This window comes from Sphaerodactylus townsendi, linkage group LG02, assembly GCF_021028975.2.
Source record: "Sphaerodactylus townsendi isolate TG3544 linkage group LG02, MPM_Stown_v2.3, whole genome shotgun sequence".
Taxonomy (NCBI): Eukaryota; Metazoa; Chordata; class Lepidosauria; order Squamata; family Sphaerodactylidae; genus Sphaerodactylus; species Sphaerodactylus townsendi.
The window spans coordinates 102,077,849-102,100,882 of NC_059426.1; the positions used below are offsets into that span (position 1 = coordinate 102,077,849).

At 42.6% G+C, this 23,034-nt stretch overlaps 1 protein-coding gene across 3 annotated transcripts in view; it reads right to left on the reverse strand.

Annotated features, from left to right (window-relative positions):
* The window catches only part of NELL1 (neural EGFL like 1), a 678,881-nt gene that overhangs the window by 539,523 nt on the left and 116,324 nt on the right, over window positions 1–23,034 (reverse strand). For all 3 annotated transcript variants that reach the window (XM_048483516.1, XM_048483514.1, XM_048483513.1), the window contains exon 4: window positions 20,282–20,452. In XM_048483516.1, coding sequence (XP_048339473.1) covers window positions 20,282–20,452 — 171 coding nt within the window. The remainder of the gene's footprint in view (window positions 1–20,281; window positions 20,453–23,034) is intronic.

Consider the following 23,034-nt stretch of genomic DNA (forward strand, 5'->3'; position numbering starts at 1 on the left):
GAGTGGAATGTCTCCACTTGAGATGATGAGAGTGAGGCTGTGGAAGGAAAGGTCTCCCCACGCCCATCCAGAGTATTCCAGGCAAGCTACCAGAACTGGGCTGAAAAGGAGTGAAAGAAGAGAGTGTTGGAGTAGGGGCAGAAAGAGAATGAGTGCTGGGGAAAGGCAGAAAGAGAAAGAGAAGGCTAGGATAGGATAGGCATACCGCCCACGGGGACAGGGGGGTCAAGATGCCCACTGCCCCCCTCCTCTCCCACGCTGACCTGGCTCAGAAGAGCTAGGTTGACACAGAGAAGGCGCCTAAAGACAGAGCCAGCCTGCTGCCACTGTGCCCATCTGAACTGCCTCCTTCCTTCCTCAGGCCCTTGGGGGTGGGGGGCAGGGGCATCTTGGATAGGCACTGCAGTGGCAGGCCTGTTCCTGAGCCACCCACTGCAGCACCCTGCCCTCCCCGCCTCCCTGCAGGCCGGCTTCTGCCCTGCCCAGGGAGGCAGGGGGTGGCTCTGGGGGTGTCCAGAGTATGGTGGCAGGGGTGCCCAGAGCAGGTGTTGTCCCCGAGCACCATTTTCCCCCGATATGCCTCTAAGGATAAGTGGCCCATAAGAGAGAACAAAAGCTGGGGTAAGGTAGCAGAGAATAGAGAGTAGGGGTAGGAAGAGAGGGAAAGAGAGAGCTAGAAGAAGTTGGGCAGGCAGAGAGAGCTGGAATAGGAGAACAGAAAGGGAGCTGGGGTAGGTGGGCAGAAAGAAATGACTGAGGTTGGAGGGCAGAAACGTAAAAACAGCTGTGATAGTGGGGCAAAACGAGAGAACTGGGGTAGGGAGCCAGAAAGAGAGTTGTGATACTGTGGCAAAAAAAGATTAGGAGACGGGGTGGCACAATGGAGAGTAGGAGGCAGAGTTGTAGGGGGAACAGAGGAAAAAAAGGTAGGGGTAATGTCTTCTTGAATCTCCACTTGCAATTCCCACTTGCTAAAGCGCTTTGTAGTTTTTCACACAACTGGCTCCCCATCTTCACAGGCACCCTACTGGAAGCCTGTGATGCCTTTGCAATGCCAGGACCCAGCTTTGCAAATGGAGGGGTATGTCTATGAAGATGACAACTCCCCGCACTTCACAGGCATCCTGCTGGCCCACCCTCCACTTTGCAAAGCCAACGTCCAACTTTGGAAGTGGAAAGGTGGGACTATAAAGATGAGAACTCTCCCCATCTTCGCAGGCACCCTATTCCCCTACCCCCCACCAAAGGTGGGATGTTTGGTGGCAGGGGAACTCAATTTAATTGTTTGTACCAGGTACCATTTCAACCAGTGTTTACCACGTCCACATCTCTTGCCCTGGGAGGATTAATTTTCTAGATCCCATTGTATTTTTTTCTCACAATGGGCTTTATTGCTATCTACATAATAAAACAACCGAACATTACCATTAACATATACAGAAATCACAAATTTATAACAGCAGGCAAACAACTGGCCTTCAAAGCCAGAATACTAAAAACACTCATGGAGGTGCGCCAAGAGTCCACTGAAATGGTTCAAACTCTGCCAACAGATCCAGAAAGATTAGCAAGGTGGTGATTCAAGCTGTATGTGACATTAGGTTATCATGAGCTCACTGCTTATTACATTTTTTTTGTTTATTCACTATTTGTAAGAAGTCTTGAAAATTATAAATAAGACTTTCAAACAAACTGAATTATTTTCTTCAGCTTTTGCTGTTCAATTGTTTATTGTTTAAATAGTCCAATATTCCTGTATTTTTAATACAATACAATACAATACAATAGACCTTTATTGGCATAAGAAACAAAAGCGTGAGTGTATTTTTAATGTATTCTATAATATTACACTCAATCAATCAATCCATTAAAAAGGAACAGACAATACATGCTGTACTTCTTTTAATCAGTTTTACACTCTGTTCCATCTCTTATCTACTGTTACATATGCATAAGCATGAACAATATTTAACACAAAAATTTAAAAAGCTTTCAAGTCTGCGTCTTTACAGGGCAAGAAAAATATGAAGAATTGTTTTCTCCAAGTTAGCTGATGAGTTAAAAATATCAAATGCAAAATAAAACTTAGGCAGGTGTTAACATGAGCAAATGCAGTCCTGACAGGAGAGATCAATTTCTTTTTTAAAAAACATATTGGATTATTCAACAGCAGTAGTTCAGACTGCACGTTTTAATAATTCCTCAACCAGGAATTATTAATAGGTTTTCTAGCAATCCAAAGCTAAGGGAGAGGTGAAAATAACACTGATGAACTGACTGCTCTTTCAACATTCCCTCAGAATTCTCTCCGATAGCATCCCTCTCAAATTTATACTGGTTTATTAACAGAGAGAAAGAGAGTTGAGATATAACACAGAATCAAGCTGAAATTACAACAGAAAGGCAAAAATCAGCATGCTATTCATCAAAACAAGAAACCAGGCTACAAGATTCATGTTTCATCTTTTGTTCTCTAAAAGACAGCTTCAAATATATTTGTAAAGCATAGGAAACAAGAACAGTTGAGTAGGATTTCAGAAAACTATAGTGAAACCACAAAAACAACCTAGACTAAAGAGCAGCGGAAGGCTCTTACCACATTTATAGGATAAAGTGATGTGTGTTTGGTTCTATATGTCACTCCAGATTCTGCCAATAAGAACAGCTTGAACTGTTTTAGTATGTTCATCCTTCTCCTCTGTTCCTTTGCTGAAGCCCAACAGCAACAGGTAGCTAACATGATGTACCTATGGCTCCATCTTCTGGTGATGTAAAATGGTGATACATAAATGAAGCAGTAAGTCTGGTTACCACACCTTTTGTGCAAGACCTGTGCATGATCTGACACATTATGTTAGTTGATGTTTCTCAGGAGAAATTCACAAGTTCCAAACTCCATTTGTCTCAGAAACATTTCATTTTCCTTTTAATCCATCGTATTTGAAAAACACTTTTACGATCATTCCTTTGGCTGAAACGTTTCCAAGGTGGCTTCCCATGCAGTGCAGTATTGGTTAAATTTTTGAAATTTCCCCACCGAAAAGCCAGCCCATTCATCAAGCCCCTGTGCAACTTCCCACACGGAGCCGAGCCCACCATTCTTTTTTGTTTTTCTGTTTCCCTCACCTCACTCCTTTCCCCCTTGCCACTTGATTTTCATCATTTTGTGCATTTTACATTTTTGGCTGGTTTTTTCACTTCTCTTCCCTTCACATTTTCTCTCACATGCAAGTAGATTTACTCATGAGTAAACCAACAATTACACAAAGGAACAATTCAACAGATTCTCTTCTTGAGGTTTCTCTTACATGTAGGTAAATTCACTCACAGGTAAACTCATAATTACATGAAGCGGTGATTCAACAGATAGTCAAGGCATCAAGTTAATGGATCAGCAAAAGAACTGAAACTTTCAGAGGAGGTACATGAGGACAAACATTGTAGTAAAGGGGGCGATTGAGAACGTACTGGAGATGTTGTACACAATTTGTGCAGAAAAGTGTCTAAACAATATACAAGGTGATGCTGTGAAACAGTAACAGACTTCTAATAGGTTTTAGCGATTTACAGTCTGCATATGTTTCTAGTACAAAATAATCCTAGTTTTGTTTCTCTTTTAAATACTGTTTAACAGATTCAGCTACTTATCCTTTTCCTATAGTAAGTTCACATTACTGGATACGTCATATTGTCATATTTTTGACTAATTGATATGAATATTAATGTTTATATTACATTCCTGTTCTAAAGCAGTTAGCAAATTTTATCACCATTTTCAAAAGTCCCAAGAATTTCTCACTGATTTTCTTGGACAGCTAAGCATTAGCACTATACTGTTTGGGACGCAATTTCCAATGGCCCAATAGTCGAGGTCAGTGGGAAAGTTCAGCTTTAACTGCGTCGTTTCCACATGCTTTAGATACTCTACCAGATTTACAATGCGATTATCCGCAAAATCCGAGTGTATTTTATCCCGGTTTCTCCATTTGCATGGGTGCCCATTTCTGTGAAGGAGTTAAGTCCAGGAGGAAATATTCCAATTTCTTTCACACTAGCCCAGCTTTTTTTTTTTACAACATAGATGCAGAATGCATGCTCGAACATCCCCGGTTGCATTCTGATTGGCTCTTCCCCCCACAAAGGCAATGCTTCTGATTGAATGATCCACAGCAACCGCAGGAAAACCAAGCAGGACACCTTTTCTCTAGCTTTGGAATGGAGCTGGTCCAGTGAGCAACATGGTAAGCATGTTGTGCTATACAAGTAAAAACTTTTGACCAACATTGGGCAGAGCACTATGTCCCATCCACATTTAAAGGTGTGCAGGAAACTGAGTATATCTACGACAAGCTGGAGGCTCGGTATGGCAAGCGTACCATCCCCCATCACCAGCCAAACAGTGATTTTTTTGAACCAGGCTCACAAGAGCACCTCCCACCCCCAGCAAAGGCATGCATGGTTCCTCTTCCCACCAACTCCTCTTTCCTAATTTGTGCTCCACGCACCAACATTGCTTAGAGGGTAGGTTGTTAGCCTGAAAAAGAAACCAGCAGAAATACAGTGCAAGTGGGTATTAAACATGTAAATCCTCACACACAAATCACCCCCGGCAAGACATTTACCAAAACCAAATGTCAGCATCATCTCTCTTTCAAACTTACCTCTTGATGGAATCCGTCCCCAAACAGCATCGCTTTTCAGTGGTGTTTAAAGCTGAGGAGCCCAGATTCTTCTTTTGGGGTGTTCACATTAAAGGAAGAATCACAGGGTCCCTGAGATAAAATTTCTTTGAAAGTGATGATAACTAATTTTACAAAGATGAATTCTCCATACAATGAAACAGCATCCTTTTCAGTATTTGAACTGGGGACCTCAGATTCTCCCTTTAGATCCCATGCAGATGGGGGTGGATTTAAAGGAAGAATCTAGAGGGAATTTAGGGGTTGTCTGCTGTCAAGGAGTGCAATTGTTAAGCCTTGTAACACCAGCATTTCCAGGAATGCTTTAGAAGACTCCCCTGGTAATTACCACCCAGGTTGAGTGAGAGGATTTGGTTCCAGAACATTCAAAGTTTGATTTCAGGGGGGGCTCAAGGGTGTGGATCCTCAGAGGTGTAGCCCCCATCCTCCTAGCTAGGAAACAAGGGGGATGGGGCACCCCAGCACAGAGGAGTCCATAACTTTGAACCCCCCCTGAACCAAACCTAACGCCTTCTGGGTGGTATCAATGGAGAGTCTCCCAAAAAATCCTGGAAATTTTGGTGCTGCTAGTCTAAAAACTGTGCTCCCTGAAGGCCAAAAACTGAAATACAAAAAACCACAAACGAACCTGAATTTTTTGTGACCCCCCCCCCCACAGGACCAAATGAGAAGTGCTTGGGGACATTTCACTCCCCATGTCCCCATGGCAGATACACCCCTGAGGAAACCACAGCATGAGACACTCCCCCCGCCCACGATATACCAAATAACATTTGACTGGTCTTTGGGCTGTCACGGAATGAGAGCATCCTGCCAGGTAATCACTTTTCCACCCCTCCCCTCCCAGGATTCTGTTGGAAACATGAGCCAGGACCTGCAGGACTGGACTGGCTGCAGCTCAGCTAGCAAGCGGTGCTTGGTGAGACAGAACTGGAACAGAGAACTGGAGCACGATCAGGCAGCGGGGTGGGAAAAATAAATCAGTTTTGCTCCCAACGCCTTCTGAATAGTTCCAATAACATGGAAGTTATTGAATGAAGGATTTTGGAAAAAGATCAACATTTTAGCAGTTTTTTAAAACCCTGGGATGAGGGAAATATCACGGGACAACCCGCTTTAGGATTGGGAACCATGCAGACCTCTTGGTCAAACCAGGGTATTTCTCTTACTCAATCTGGGATATTTGTACTGTGCAGAAACGGCCTAAGATGGACATTTTTCACTAGGAAACAGGTGTATTGACTGATTTCAGTGTAGTTGAAACATAACATTCCACTGCATTTCCCCCAGAATTCTGATATGCTATTCAAAAGAACCATGTGGACTTACCAAAAACAGATTCTACAGTGACCAATATATGGGCAAACACATTTTCTTTGATACATTTGTCTCATTCCCACCCCCTTCCCAATTTCATCTCATTATGGCACAGTTAAATTATACCATATTCAAGAGACCTCATAATTTTTATCCCATAACACCACTCATATTTCAAGTGCATATTCTTTGCATATACAGAAATTAAAATTATGAGTGTACACTCTAGTTGAATGGATAAGGTCAATGATTAATCAAGCCTCAGGTGTCAAAGTGTTCCTGTGAGTCGGTGTACTGCATATTGAACAATTTGGAAAGCATAACTATGAACTGGGCATATTATCATAATGCCAAGACTCACTTCCACCTTCTCTTGTGAATACTCTTGAGATTATAGTATGCATCCACCCTTTTGAATGATATAGTATATCTCTGTTACAGCCATACGCACAAATAATAGGAATGATGGTGTATTAAAAATAAAGAGATTCTAAAATTCTAAGATTTTAAGATTCTAAGATTTTATACTAATCCTTTTTATTTATTCGTACTTTAAGAATTTTTTAAAGAGACTTGAAGATCATAAGGAATGGTTTGAAGTGGAAAATTCTTCACTCGTACTACTTTGACTGTAAATTTGCTTTTATATGACACTGTTATGACATTACATGCACTTTTTTTCCCAGCTTGAGTGAACTGGAAAACAAAATTCATGGAACAACCAAACAGTCTCAAGGGTCTAAAAGAGCTGAGCGTACGACTCATACACTCCTCTCCCACTCACCCCTTAAAAAATCAGCCTGCTTGATATACAATGGCATAGTCTAGCAACGGCTAGGCCTTCTTTCGGTGGCATGTTTAAATTGAGACAATTTTCCGCAGATATCTCTACCTACAATTTTGTTCAACTGAATGAGTGATTATGAGAAAAGCAGTGAACCTAACATAGCCAGTTAAACCCACAGATCCACCAATTAAAATAGTGTTCCCTTCTTCTATGACTTAATTTGATCAAATAAGCCCAGAGAACTACTGCCTCTCATTAAGCATTCCCAATTCATCTGGAAGTCTAAGAAACTAAGCCACCCTAAAATGGAGAAATTGATATGCAAAAATCTGCCTTCCCTAATGCAGGATTCACACATTTTCTTTCAAGTGCAGCCTTCCTCCCACTGAAGATTAGGAAAGCTCAGATACTTTGGCAGCTCTCAACAGTGCCCTTGGCTGCCTTGCCCTTTGTTAGGCACAGCTAATCACTTTCACAGCTTTATGAAATTCACTGAGTGTCAGCAGAAGATACTTTTTTTAAAAAAAGGAAAGGAAAAAAGGCTCATTCTTCTTTGAACACAAAGTTTGGGGTAGGAAATTAAGCTATAAAACAAGCCATAAACCATTACAGTGTGACATGGTATGGCTATGAATTCAAGAAGCATTAATGTGGCCACCTTTTACTGCTTCAAGCCTATGTGGGTTACATACCAGAGGGATGTTTGTATGTGAACCTGATTCAACTTGATGGGTTAATTTGTGAAACCAAGATTTGGCCCATACATAATAACTGAATTTTGGCTTGTCTCAGAAGACCTAGGCTTCAGCACTGCCACTCCTTCCCAAGAAACCCAGGTGCTAGTCCAGCATGCCTTGCAGCACCTAGCTGATGTCAAAGCCTTACCACATCCCTGATTCACTCATTATTGACTGCTGACAGCAGGAAAGTACAGAAGCTTCTCTCAGCAAACTTGTGTGTCCCTTATATTTGTAGATAAGTGTCAGGCCAGGCTCCCACCTTGCTGTGCATCAGCTGGCTGGAGCTAAGGTCACACCTGCACTTGCTATCGGTGCATGTTAATGGGCCTTTCTGTCTTAATCACTACACTTTGCAACACAGTGAAGTAAGCCTCCCTCATTCCTCCCCCCACCCATCCCGGGGCTGGATTGAATTTATTGCTCGACCTGGGAACACTTGGAACAAAGCTGATCTCACCTCGTTCTTCTGCTATTCATTCTATTGTGGGAAAGATAGGAGGGGGAGTTCAAGAAGCAGGAAATGTTTGAGATAAATATGGCTGCAGAAACCAGGCTCACTAGTTCTGGCTTTCTGCAGCAAGGATACTGACACAGTTCAATAAAAGCAGTCCAATTGACCATGCTGGCAGGGGCTGATGGGAATTGTCGTCCATAACATCTGGAGTGCCAAAGGTTCGCCACCACGGTTCTAGAGTCTCAATTTTTGACTGGAGTAACAGACCCTTTCAATAAGCCAAGGAACATACCAGATCTTTGTGTTAACTCTTTCCTCACTGGAGCCGATTGAAAAACTCATGCTACAGATTTCAGTGTAACCCCTAGCTAATTAAACTCCAGCAAGGCACAAGCTCAGAGACATCTTTACCTCTGGCTCCAAGGCATGCAGCAGTGCTTGCGGCGAGACATAAGAAGCGCCCTGCTGGAGTCCAGACTGATGGTCCCATCTCACCCATGGCATACCTAATATTTTACACAGCAGACAACCAGCTTCCCTGGAACCAATGTTGCCTTCTAGTCCTGGTATTTAAAGTTGCACTGTCTCAGTTTATGAAGATTCTCTTTAGTCAACAATTGACCACTAATTTGTCTAATTCCCTTTTAAAGCTGAGTTAATGTCTACCATTATGTTCACAGCCAGTGAATTTCATGATCTAATTAGTCATTGAGTGAAGAAATATTTTCTTTTGTCTATCCTGAATCTATTTCCCAGCAACTTTATTGGGTTTATTGGGAACCAAGTTCTAGCTCTAAGGGAGATGGAGAATCCACTTTCTCCACTCCAAGAATAATTTTATAAAGCTTTATTATGTCTTCCAGACACCTTTTTTCTAAACTGAAAAGACCCAGACTAAAGAGAAAATGTACTCTAATCCCTTTTATCAACTTGATTGCTATCTTCTGTACATTTTCCAGTTCAACAGCACTTTTTTTTAAGATACAGCAACCAGAACTGTACACAGTATTCCAAGAAAATGAACAGTAAATTTGTTCATGGAAATTACAATATTGGTTGTTGTCCCTCCCCCATCCCCGCCATTTCCTATATTAGATCTGCCTATGGCCCATTATGCACCAGGTCTCTTGACAAGGGCATGGCTGCATGACAGAGACGAATGTCCACCATCAAAGCAAATTTCTTGTACAGATGTATTCCCCTGAGCCCCACTTTCAATTTCCATTCTCCCTGCGCCAAGCAACACTTCTTTAAGTGTGACTTTAACTTTCTTCACTGCCAGAGCAGGGGAGATTTGCCAGTGAGCACAGCTTTGCCCCAGGCATCTTCCCTGCATCCACCACCAGCCCCTCCCACTCCCTCACACACCCATGTATACCTCTTCCCTTCCACCTTTTCAGATTTGTTATTACTTCAATTTTTGTTTATTTTATTGATATATCAATATAAACAGAGAATGAAAGTGTGGGGGGAGGGGGAGATATCAGTTCTAGGACATGGTCCCTTCTTCAGCTGAATGTGGTCTAGGGAATTGTTTTGCTCTTTCTTTGGGGAGGGTTTTTAGCTTTTACTGAATAAGTGTCTGTGATGTTTCCAGCCACCGTCAACATATCTCCTGCCTCTTCCCCTCTAGGCCATTTTATTTACATCTTTAATTCTAGTTTATTCTTTAAAAATCAACTGCTTAAATCTGAATACTATTCAGGAACAAAACGAAAGCTTTCATATCTTAAGAGCTCATCCTGCATGACCAGTTTAAGCAGTTAAGAACGAAAGAAGTTTGCCTCTTGTGAATTCCAGCAGAAATTGCAGCTTCTCTGTCAGATTGAGGTAGGATATGAAAATATGGCTCAGCAATGTGTTGTGTGAACCACACTGATCCCAGAACTCAATGTCGTTAATCTAGTAAGCAACCCTGAAGGTTCCCTCAAGCTACTAACAAGACACAATTGGCCATCAAGCATTTACAATATATAATAACGTAGGGAAAGCATACTGTAATATGAAAAGTCTAAGAGGCATATGAATCATTATACTGGTTCCACAGAAGAAGCGGGGCACTTATTTTGTGCTTGCTATTCCATTATGGTAGAAGTGAGTAAGACTAGCTTAAAGGGAATTCTGGCGGGATACAGAGCTTTGGCAGTCTTTGCATTTTGACTTCTTCAGTTACCCTGTCAGAAATGTTGTTAGTCTTTAAGGTGCTATTGGACTCTTGATTTTTCTCCTGCTACAGACAAAAACGGCTACCCATTGTGAACTATTTTATTGGGATTTCTTATTAGAGAAAATGTCAGGTCCTAAATTTTGAAGACCCCAATATCAGAAAAATGCAGAAAACCCTTTGTATCACGCAGAACAAAAGTACAGCAACATTCCACTGGACACAGGCTTGTCAAAGGCAAAGATAACTGAGCCGTCATTCAGCATTAGGAAAGAAGCAGTTTACTTAATCACAGTCAAGACTCTAAGGAGGGAAGTACTGAGTTCATTATCCTTTTTTTTGTGCTTCACATACAGCCTTTCAAGTCAGTGTTTACAAGATGTCAGGATCTGAATGAATCTACCCTGCAGGCTTTCACTGCTAAATCCAGACACACAAAGAGAAGACTGAAGTTCAGTTGGAAGGGGGAAAGGGACCAGAAGTCCAAAAGCTACACAGAGGAAGGAAAGGTGCCAGAGGGCAAGTGACATCGAGTGGACATCACTCTCTTCACCTATGGAGCAGTCCAGTGCTGCCTTCATCAATACAGGCAGAAATGCAAGTGCATGTGTCGTTGTTTTTTACATAGAAAGATAATATGACTGGAAAGGGTGGGGGGGAGAGAACCTGTATATACTTATGGAATATCAATTAGGGTATTCTTTAATCAACTTTCCTATCTACCAGCCATATTTCTTTGTAATCTTGATCCGGGAAGAAGACTTCCCTATCACAGAAAGTCACGCAGGACTACAGAATTAGTGAGCACGTGGTGTTCATGTCAGGATTCTCAGAGGTAAGCAACCTGACCAGAAGGCTGAAGCCTGAAGAACAGAAAGCAAAATTCAGTTAACCATGAAAAGGCAAACGCTCCAGTTCCTACTATTTACACCAGACCTAGTCTATTCAAAGGTTCTATATTGACTGTGAGCAACAAGACACTCCTATTCCAATAAACTCTGAAAGAAGGCTTTGGGGTGAGACAACATAATCCACAGGCCAGTCATTGAGCTAAGTCCAGATTCTAATTCTGAAGTTCTTTATTTAACCCCAAGATCCCCAATAAGGATAATGTTTTAAGGCATAAGGAGGATTGTAGTTACAAGACATTCTGCATCAGTGGAACGATGGAGGAGCGCAGTCCTTGTGATGATCAAATCATCATTTGTTAACTGTATCTGTTTCAACTCTCTGATTTGTACACATTTCATCATATATCAATTCAGGCAAAGCTTTTTGTTATGTCTCAAAGAATCAGGAGTCGGAGGAACAAAACATGGTGCTTTATTTCAAAGCTGCTACTCACACATAGCCTAAAATCACTCTGCAGCTGTGCTCAATATAACACACCTACTGATTACCAATTCCAGTGCAACAGCTGCAGACTCTTAAAACAATACAGTACCTCACAATCAATACAATACATTACACCCCTTCCCCCTAACTCCTGTAATAATCTGGTGGGATTCTCTTTCGCTGAGATCGCTCTATAGCTCCCTTCTGGCTCCTGAGTCTGTGTTTGTTCCTGGGTTTCTGCCAAAACAGATTGGACCCTTTGGCGCTTGTTTCCCCTTTATCCTGCAAATATCATCCATCACTGTGCCTCCTTAACGCCCCAGGTTCCTCTCCTGGGACAATTGGACCTATTTACTGCTTCCCTCATCCTGCAAAAGCTCCATCTGCCCCCTTATACGCCTCTAGATTCGAGGACCTGCGGGTTCCTGATCTACTGTTGGACGTGGCAACTCTCTTCTCTTACTTGGTCAACATGTTCGCCGGGATCACCCGCCCTCTTTCAGTTTCCACTCCTATAAGACAAAGGGCCCTGTCGGTCAGCCTCTACAAACTGCTGGGACTCCAACATGGACCTGCTCCATAATTTCTGGACATACACCTGTATCATCCTCCTATCAAATGTCCGAGGTGCTTTTTTCCAACACCCTGGATCTTCTTTCCGTGGACGATCATCAACTGAATCGGGATGCATTCGGTCATCCAGCAACGCTTATGTTAAGTTTCCTCGGATTCCATTAGCAACTCCGCAGGGACTCATCCTTCGGTGGCTGTGCACGGTAAGTTATGTGCTGTGTTACACAAAATTAATTCGCCAACTGGACCAGGTGCCAATCCCCTCTACTATTCTCGCTGCAATGCATCGCCTTCGTTGTAACGCGACTATCCTTTCTGCCTGCCCATTCGGTGAGTCGGCGGATGAAAAGGGGGTTCGAGGATAACCTTGGCGAATAACACCATTGGCCAGGGAATACTCCTAAAACTCCTTGCCAGATACAAACGCTGTCCCATTATCCCGATACCACCGTGATCCGAGGCCATGGAGTTGCAAATAACTTACCACGCCAGTGCCCTAATAACTGTTTGTGATGTCATTGACATTACTGGCACTACTGCTAAGCATTTGGAATATGAGTCCACTACGATGAGAAAACACCTGGCCTTAGGAAAGGCCTCTGCAGAAATCAATATGTACCCCTTGACCACGCAGTCTTTTGTGGACTCCCATTGATAGGTAGGGGCTCGAGGTGGGGCAGAGTCGCAAGTTATCTGACACTCCCTGCACCTGGCCACCCATTCTTCTATTTCCACTATCATCCATCTTTGGCCACCACACATAACTTCACCGGGCCACAATGCCTTCATTCTCACTCATTCCGGGGTGCCACTACATGTAAGGCCTCCAGCACCCTGCAATCCTTGCTTAAAGGCTGCTTTAGGATCACTACTCTATTTCCCCACAGTAAGCACCCCTTGTGGACAGATATCTCTCGTGCTGCCTTCATTCCAAATGGTCCTGAATTTTTTTTCCCTCTAACTTCTACCCAATGGCCAACCCTTCCATTGCCCAATTCAAAACTTCGGGCAAGCTGCTACTGGGTCCTTAAGCTGACCTTTTCTGCTATTTCTGCCGCTTGCACTGGAGGCTCTGATAACGATTCCAACATCAAAACCTCCTCCAAAAGTGGGGAATGATTCTTGCACTCCTCCCTTTGTACTGGCAAGCGACTCAACGCGATCTACACTTGACCAATTTCTTTTCCGACTGGTGCTGCAAGACATAATCATATGCATTTCAGGGAACATTGCCCACCGCAGCATTCTAGGGGACAGTATCTGTGGTGTTCACCTGGCTCTGAGGAAAATAATCCCAACAGCTGCTTATGGTCTGTAACAATCATAAATGGTCGCCCATACACGTAATCATGAAAGCCTATGCTTAACCCCAGCCACTCATTGCTAATGCCTCCTTATCAGATTTTATACAGCGCTAATTCTCATCTCAAGCAGACAACGCCCTAGGAATAATACGCTAATTGGAGCTTCCCCGCATATCCTCCAATTGATGGCTCAACACTGCTCCAACTCCATAATGGGAGGCATCGCACGTCAAAATTAATGGCTTCCTCTCATCAAAATGAACCAATACACTTTCTGATGACAACAATCGTTTGACATCTCGGAATGCCTTCTCATGCTGACTTGTCCACTGCCACACTGCCCGTTTATCTAATAAACGGTGCAGTGGCTCCACCACTGTGGCCTTATGCTTTAAGAATGAATGGTAAAAATTTAGCAATCCCAAAAATGCCTGTAACTCTTGCTTTGACTGTGGTGCTGGGGCATCCTGGATGGCCCTCACCTTTGCTGATGTCGGGTGGATTCCCCTTGCATCTACCATGTATCCCAAAACTCTACTTGCGCTTACTCCAAACACGCATTTTTCGCGCTTTAACGCACAACCCTACATCTGAGAAGCACTGCAGTACTTTCCTGCACTGCGGTCATCAGTTCCTCCTCAGTTGCACCCACTATCAAGACATCATCAAAATATGGTATGACTCCCGGCAAGTTTCTTAATATTTCTTCCATCAAGCTCTGAATATCCTAGGAGCTACGCCACTCCAAATTGCAGCCAGCTTTTACTCTGAATGCCCCCCTGTGAGTCACTATCGCCTGGGCTTCTGCAGTGGCATCATCCACTTCCAGCTGTTGGTATGCTCATGCGCTAGATCTAATTTTGCAAAAACCTTTCCTGCTAATGTTAAGCTAACAACTGACTGACAACTGGCACTGGGTATGGATGTTTCTAGTAATGCCTTGTTAATTGTGCACTTATAATCAGCACAAATGCGCACATCCCCATTGGCCTTCAGGGGGCTGCAATTGAGTTTCCCATTTTGCATTTACCACTGGCTCCAATATTCCCTGTTCCAATAACCCGATCTAGTTCTGCATCCACTTTAGAGCGCGAAAGCAAATGGAATACGCTTCGTGATTTTAGACGCATTGGGGGTACCTAAAGGATCAAGATGTAATGATATAGGTGGACCCTTATACTGCCCCAGTCCCTCAGCAAACACACTCTTAAATTCTCCCACTAGCACCTCCCATGTCAACTTGCTAACCTCATGAATTCCAGTAATTACAATTCCCAACCTCCCAAACCAGTCCAACCCCAATAGGCTCGTCCGCCTTCTTTCCACTATTAACAATTTCAAACATCCATCAAACATATGATATTTCACATGGACATTACACATGCCAACCACAGGTACTCTATGTCCTTGATAACTCGGAAGTGTGAAGTCACAATATTGAATGTCCAAATCATCCTGTGGGCAAAATGTTTTATAAGTGTCCCATGAAACGATGGAGAATGCTGACCCAGAATCCACTTCCATCACACAAGGGACATCCTGGATCTTCACAGTCACCGACAACTTGCACTGGATCTCCCGGGTTGTACGTGGTTAATTACATCAGCTGTGTAAACACCATCACACTGCTCATGTGGGGGTTGGCCAGTCAAGCCAGCTACATGGGGACAGCAAGGTGCATCCACAGAGTGTGTAGCAGATGAGCCGGGAACATGTCTCTTGGTCCCTGATGCCTTTTCTCTGCACACTCTCCCCAATATGCCCCCAACGCTTACAACAGAAACATTGTGCCTCTTTAAATTTACACCTTTCTCTCTCATGGGGCCCACCACAACTCATACATTTCTCTGTTAACATCCTCCCCCTCTGTTGTGGTGTTCTTCCCATCTTCATTGCACCATGCTGCAGTCTCTGAATTTCACCATTACCCGGGTCTACAGTCCCACTGCCAGCTGTTTGCAATCTCTGTGGGCTCCTGGCTTGTCGCACCTCCCGAGTAGAGGCTGCAGCAAGTTCAAAATTCAAGGCTTCTTGGTATGCCATTTGAAAAGTCAAGTCTGTCTTTGCCAGCAGCAACTTTTGCAATGGTGCCTCTCTCAGGCCACAGACCAGACGATCCCTTAACATTTCTTCCAAATTGGGAGAAATTACATGGTTGTGCTTAACTCACGTGAAGACAGCAACATAATCGGCAATGCTTTAAGGCCCCTCCTGAACACGTTTATAAACAAAACGTCGTCTAGCTATTTCTGACGGTTGGGGAATGAAATGGTTCCTTAATGCAGTCAGTATCTCTACAAGCGGTGTTGCTGATAAGTCTCTTGGCGCTATCAATGCTGAGGCGAGGTCAAACACCCTTTCACCACAGAGGCTCAAAAACACGGCTCTTTTCCTTTCTGGGTCTGTTATGCCATTTGCCAGAAGATAAAATTCCAATCGGGCCTCATAACTCTGCCACTTCAAAGGAAACTCCAAATTAAACTGTTCCAGCTGCCCTTGAAAAGCCATAATTTACTCACAGTCCTTGCTTCACAAAAACTTGCTAGACTCGTCATAAGTTTATCCTCGTCGCCAATATGTTATGTCTCAAAGAATCAGGAGTCGGAGGAACAAAACATGGTGCTTTATTTCAAAGCTGCTACTCACACATAGCCTAAAATCACTCTGCAGCTGTGCTCAATATAACACACCTACTGATTACCAATTCCAGTGCAACAGCTGCAGACTCTTAAAACAATACAGTACCTCACAATCAATACAATACATTACACTTTTGTACAAGGCATACCATTAAAAAAAAAAACATAATTGTCACATAAACTGTAAACATGCACAATTCTCTTTTGGTGAACTAAAACTATGGGATTACATCAATTATTAGTGACACTCATGATATAAAAAGTTTAATCCTTATCCTTGCAAAATTGTCACGTTTCTTGCAAACTACAAAACATTAAAAATTGCTGTGTTCAAAACACAAACATATTGCTTCTCTCATTTTTGACAATGCACTAAAATTGAAGTCAGGTACCTTTGGCTAAGGGAGAAAAGGAAAAAAACTCAAATACCACTTAACAGGTATTTAAACCCACAAAACAAATGTAAATGCAATCACTATAAGAGTTCACAGAATCTCTCTCAGAGGCCTTTCTGTTTAGGAAGCATGAACTGTTTTGATACCATACTCTGGTTTAAACCTAGAGTGTGGGTTGTTATTTTTAAAAGATAATGCTGGAACGATGGCCAAATATTTATCACAAATCCCAGATTCTAAACAATGCTGGGTATTGAACTGAGCTAGATGTAATGTTTTTTCCCCTGCTCTCTTGCAAGGCCAGATTGAGAACCGGCCTCTATCAGATAATGTATACCCATTCTGTCCCACCATGATGGAAACATTGGAGCACATTTTATGTTATTGCCCAAAATATAACCCACAGAGGGAAGTTTTATTACTACCAATAATGGGAAAGGTGCCTTCCAAAATATCAATGTCTAAATTGTTAAACAGTAATGATCCTCCTACACTTGGGAGAATAGCTAATTATTTGCTGCAAGTCATGTCCTTAAGAGGTACGTAAAATACGCAAGTATAAAATCATATCTAAATATGGAATACCCTACACCTCTGGTACTCCTGGTTTATCATAGAATGTGTATACAAGGAGCTCATTGTTATTTATTGCCTTTTTATGGAAATTTAACTAACCTATAGTATTAATTAGTATAAACCATTTATAGATCCTGGGGAAGGTTACACCTTTTTAGTAAATAGGCTGTGAATAAGGAATGGCTAGAAATATCTTAATTCTGGTTTTAAGTGTAGTCGTACTACATTTGTTTATAATCCTGTTTACAATTGAATGGTCAAAATTTTTAATCTATGTTATATTTTTATAAATGAAGTGTGATGTTAGAATGTAAAACTACTCATAGATGGCACATACAATTCTTTTAAATTTAATAATGGTGCACACCCACGCTTTTATACCTTATGCCAATAAAGGTCTATTGTGATTGTGATTATGTGAAAAGATAATGGAAGGCTTGATCAAACTCACAGCTGTATTCTATATTCAGTAATTAGGAGATAAAGCTAACCTGTATTCTGCACTCCTATGCTGAAGTCTTTAAAGGTTACCTCAAGAACAACTCAAATAACTCCTTGAGCCCTGAAAGCATTGTGGCACATGGGATTGAAAAATCTTATGCTTAAGTGCCCAAAAACATATTTTCTACATTTCACCCATGAAGAAACCCAATAGAAATCTGCAACGCACTCTCTCAGTATGTAGCACAATTCAACAAATGTTTAGAATACCTTTTAGGGTCTTTACCTTCCTTCAACTATGAGTTGAATGAACATTATAGCATGTGTATTTAGCATTTATATACTGCTTCAGTATGTTTGAACCATTTCATAAGCAATACTGCATTATCCTTGCAACTCTGTACTCTGTGCTAAGGCAGCTTGCCTAAGGCCATTTCTGCACGGCGGCAGAAACAGATGTCCACCAGCATAATAAATGCCGGTGGAAGCACGAGACCATTTGCACAGTCTCATGCAGGCAGAGCCAAGGCTGCTGCGACCCACAGGTCATCCCATTCACCTACCTCTCCTCCCTGCGCAGCTCTGGACAGCTGGAGGGACACACCCACGCTGCCCGCTGACCTCCAGGGGTTGGAGGGCAGCGTGGGCGTGTCTCTTCAGCCATCCAAAGCTGCACAGGGAGAAGAGGTAGGTGAACGGGAACACCAGAGGCCCCAAAACAGTGCTCTCATGCCGGTGCGCTTTGCACCGCGCTGGCAGGAAGACTGTTTTTGTGCCAGTTGGGGGGGGGGGAGCGAGCACAGCACTACTGCGATGGAGCAGCACAAGCTGTGCGAACAGCGTTCCAGGGACAGTGTTTTTACCACTCCTAGGGCACTGCCTCCCTATTGAAATCCATCTTCCTGCTTGGGAGTGGAATAGAGCTCCTGGGGTGTGATGGGAGGATGCCCTGGTCAGAAGACACCAATTAGGAGTGAGAGTCCATTCACGGGATATTTTCATCGCTGATCCTCCAAGTGAGAGATGGAGGGCCCACTCCCAAGGGCATAGTAGGGGACCTAGAAGATCACCTGGAGGCAAAATCACCTGGGGGGATGTGCCTGGATAAGAGGAAGGGCAGGGAGGCTGGGGCTATCCCAGTGCTTATGGGCAGGGGGCTTTATGGTGCTGGGGGTCAGAGGAGAATGGTTTTCAGAAGGCACACTGGATGTCTTCAGGCCATTGCTCCTTCTGTTCTGCTCTCCATCCAAAGGGAGGTAGGGAGATCAGTCATCCTGCCTGCTGGCCTGGTGGGGCTGCTTTTGAATGCAAGGCTAGCCCTAAACAAGACAACCTTCAACCAGGATTTGATTCTGGATGATAAGGCCATCCTGGCTTATATAACAGAGACCTGGGGGGGGGTGAGCTGGGTGGGTTAGAACTGACCCAGATTTGCCCCCCAGGCTAGTTGGAGCTGGTGAAAGATGGGTCAACCTGGCCAGTTGCATGTAATGCCAGCTTAAAGAACTGCAATGGCTCCCTATTCGCTATCGGGACCAATTCAAGGTATTGAAAATCATATTTAAAGCCCTAAAATGACTCATGTCCCACCTACTTAAAGGAGTGCCGATGCTCATATGAGCTGGCTCATGCACTGAGGTCAAGTGGGGAAGACCTCCTGGTGATCCCTTCTGCTGCCGAGGTGTGGCGGGAGGGGGCACACGAGAGGGCTTTTTCTGCGGCAGGCCCCAAGCTGGGGAACAGCCTCCCTGCAGAAATTCACCAGACGCCCACAGTTTGTGGATTTCGGCACCTGGTTAAAACCTTCCTCTTTGCCCAGGCCTTCAGTGTGTAACCCCCCAGGGTCCCACATATTTATACCAGCTGAAAGGTGGGGGTGGGAGGGGTGGGGTGGGGTGGGGATTTTAATTGACTGTTTTGAAGGATGTTTTTATGGTGATTTTTAATGTTTCGTTGTGCGTGCACAATGACAATAAAATGCTTATGCTTAAATGCTTATGCTTATGTTTTAATGGGGTTATTAACCCCATTATGTAAGCCGCCTCGAAGTAGGGCGGAGTATAAATGGAACAAATAAATAAAAAAAATAAATACGATGAGGGAAAGGTATTCAATACAAAAAAAAACCCTGAAAAGTTAAGCCTTCTATCTACAATTATTTCATCAGACAATTAAATTAAATCTTTAAAGAGGACACAATTTTGCTAAGAGGGGTTTCTAGAGAACACTGGGAATTTCAGGACAGAAATGTTGCTATGTGCCTAGAACTGCCTGTGCGCTTGCTTCTGTGTTCTCATAACATCTGTTCAACTGTATATTTATCAATAGACATTGTTACAAGGCCATCATGCGTCCCAATCCTCTCTTTTTAAAAGGAAAATAAACCTGTAGCACTTGCCACAAACGCCCTATCAATCAGAGAAGAACCATGAAACATTTAGATGCAGAAAATCAATCATGTACATTTTGAGCAATTAAGACAAATCTACTTTTTGAAGTTTGTTTAGAAGAGATTTTTTTTTAAATCAAGGCACTTGATTATATGAAAAGAAATTAGAAGCTACAGTTAAACCTTCAGATTTTGAAAGGGAAGAAATAGACCGCACAATTCATCACACGTGTAATCAAGACAAACACAACTTCAGCTTAAACCCACAGAACATGGTGGTATTTTTATCACTCATCCTCCAAATCAGTAATCAGCCTTTTGTTCATAATCAAAGCATAGCATTTTATTTAAATTTGTTCTCTGTCTCATTTACTTATTCAGTAGTACTTTGCAGGAGATCGAACTTGTGCAATTAAATTTCATCAAATTATACTGTGGGAAAATTGACAAACAATTGACCACCTTACCTATTGCAGTCCACATGAAGCAGAAGGTGGGATGCGCTGAGTGACAATGCAATCTTGTGCCATTGCCCATCTGCTAACCGATATGGAAACACCTCTGTCCTTGATTGTCCATTAAATCTGTAGTGATACCTTATTTCATCTCTCAAGCCACTGCTTTCCAGTTCAAAGTAGCTGCATTCAAAGTAAAAAGAAGTTTAATTTTGCTGACTGTACATTACTCCTTTGGGTGTTCTAAGACTTCACAAAAGTTGCTGTAGTTGAAAATTTCTTGAAATAAAAAAGAACTATGATAAGAATTTAAACTAACAAAAAATACTGTCTACAAAGATAACAGCAGTCAAACTAAGGCTCCTCAGTTTATACTGCAGCTTTTCCAAAGCTATGCAGTATATATGCTCTTCCAAAGCCAGCTCCCTTAAGATTCTGATTATAAATCATTTACATTGCACTTGCGGGTATAAAAAGTTATTTTATTAATAATAAGCCCCAGAGGGAGGGTGGAAAAATGCTTCCAATTTTTATTTGTCAGTATCTAATGTTTTACAGCATTTAAAGGGCAAACAAAAAAATAATCCAAAATCCAAGTTACCAACATCAAATGTTTAGGAATGTGTATAATCACACATCCAAAATTTCCTATTTCTGGGAGCTAATCATTTACCTTTTCAAGACATCACTAGAAGTCTAGAAGTCTCAAGACACTTCTTTGCTCCTATGGTTTTATGAAAATAATCACTTGTGGGACATAAGTCTGGATGATTCCCTTGAAAGTATATTTTGATTGTAAGTTTTAGGCCTTTGTGACTTGGATCTGTTGCCTCTACCAGAAAAGAAATCTCAGCAGGAAACACACACAACTAATTCTTAGTAATAGTTACATTTTTTCCCATTCAAAGTACTATTAAATGTAATATTCCAACTGACTTATCATGCGATACATTTCTGCCTCAATTTGCAGCAGAAACAGATGGGAACAAAAATGAGCGGGTATGACCTAACCCAACAAACAAATGCATAGTTCAGATAACTATTAAATGTAGTCATGTAGCAATCCAATACAATGCCAAACCCAACATGGAAATGGAAGAAAAGGACAATGTTTTTCACAAGCAGCTCACAACAGTTTCTCAAACAGCAATCCTATCTAGAGGGGGAAGGACCCTCCACATGGATCAACAGAGAGAAGGTATCGTCTCATAAGGATCTAGCTTGTTTTCATTTAAACAAAACACAAGGCAATGGACAAAAGGAACTAAGGTATTATTAAGGGGGGGGGGAGAGAGAGAGAGAGAGAGAGAGAGAGTAGCTTTGATAATATATATTCTAAATGCATACTGGAAATGGTTTTATGAGTGTGATTTATTTTAGTTTGGCTGTCATTCAATGAGTAGTACTGTCAATCTTAGGAAGCAGCACTTCTGCCAGTACTTTCCCATCAAAGAAAGTTAGTAAGACAAGTACTGTCAATGATGCTTCTTTTAGGAAGTTAAATGTTTCATAATTGTCATCTCCTGTCAAGGTACAAAAAAATAACTTGTGGAGCTTCTTCTCTATTCTTCAGCTAAACATCAGTTCCCCGATCAGACAATAAACCACTTGTGAGTTTTCAAGGATTTTATTGAAGACATGTAAGGAACTGAAGAAGACAGTTCTGGTGAAAAAGGCGCCAAGCAGTTGATAATACGGATAGCATAATCCCCACCCCCACATGGGAACAGAAAAAGTAAGAAGTGTCCAGCCTGGAGACCTTTCCCAGCTGCAGGACTACAAGGCCAGAGCAAGTAGATAGCGATGCACCTGCAAAAGTGAAAGCATTCCCCGACAATTCCCCCTCCCAACAATATCATCCTGACACTAAGCTGCACAGAAGAAAAAAACAATTCTGAAGCAAGAGCATAAAGAAATGCTACATTTGCAGTAAACCATTTATGACCTTAGTCAGTGACCACTTTGACAAACAAGTGAGGGGTGCTAAGCCAGTGGCTTCATGTTCAACCTTCAAAAGGGGGCAATAGGCCAGCCCAATCCAAAGGAGGGGGGATGGATCTATTAAGTCAGTGCAAGTTCTCGCCAGCATGTTTTTCCACCCTGCCAATGCAGTTGGCAAATGCACCAGTTAGGTGGGCAAACTGGGATGTGGACAACTTCTGCAGACCTCAGCAGTGCCCAACCCAGAAAATAGGCTGGTTCTCAGAGTTGCATTGGTGTCTAAATGGACACTGGTGCAACTGGGGATGTTCTGCGGGTGTTTCCAGGGTGGAGCCAATTATAGATGGCTTCAACCTAACCTTTCAAGTTGGGAACGTTGATCCAGGTCTTCAGAGCTATGCCATCTAAAAGGGCAACATAACTCCACTTTAGGCTATGGAAGCTTTTGAGGCAGCTGGGGTATTGCAGAGCCTCACTGCTTCACCACGCTGTCTGGAAGTCCCCAGCCCCTCGACCCCTTTGGATGGAGCTGTAAATCTTGTTCTCTGTAATTTTTCCATCATCAGTATGGAAAATGGGGATGGTCAAAGACAACAGACACTTTTCAGAGGGCCAAATTTAGCCCAGGAGCCTCCAGCTGCTTGCCCTATAATAATTTTGCCTTTGGGGTCAAACAAACTGAATCAAAAGCAGTTTCATGTGTCTCCCCTTTCATTTATAATGCATATGTGGTGGTGGAGGAATCTTTAACAGCAGAAGGAGAATGCAGGAGAGAGGATGCTGAAACTTCTCTTTTCCCAAGCCATACCTTACTTACCTGCAGG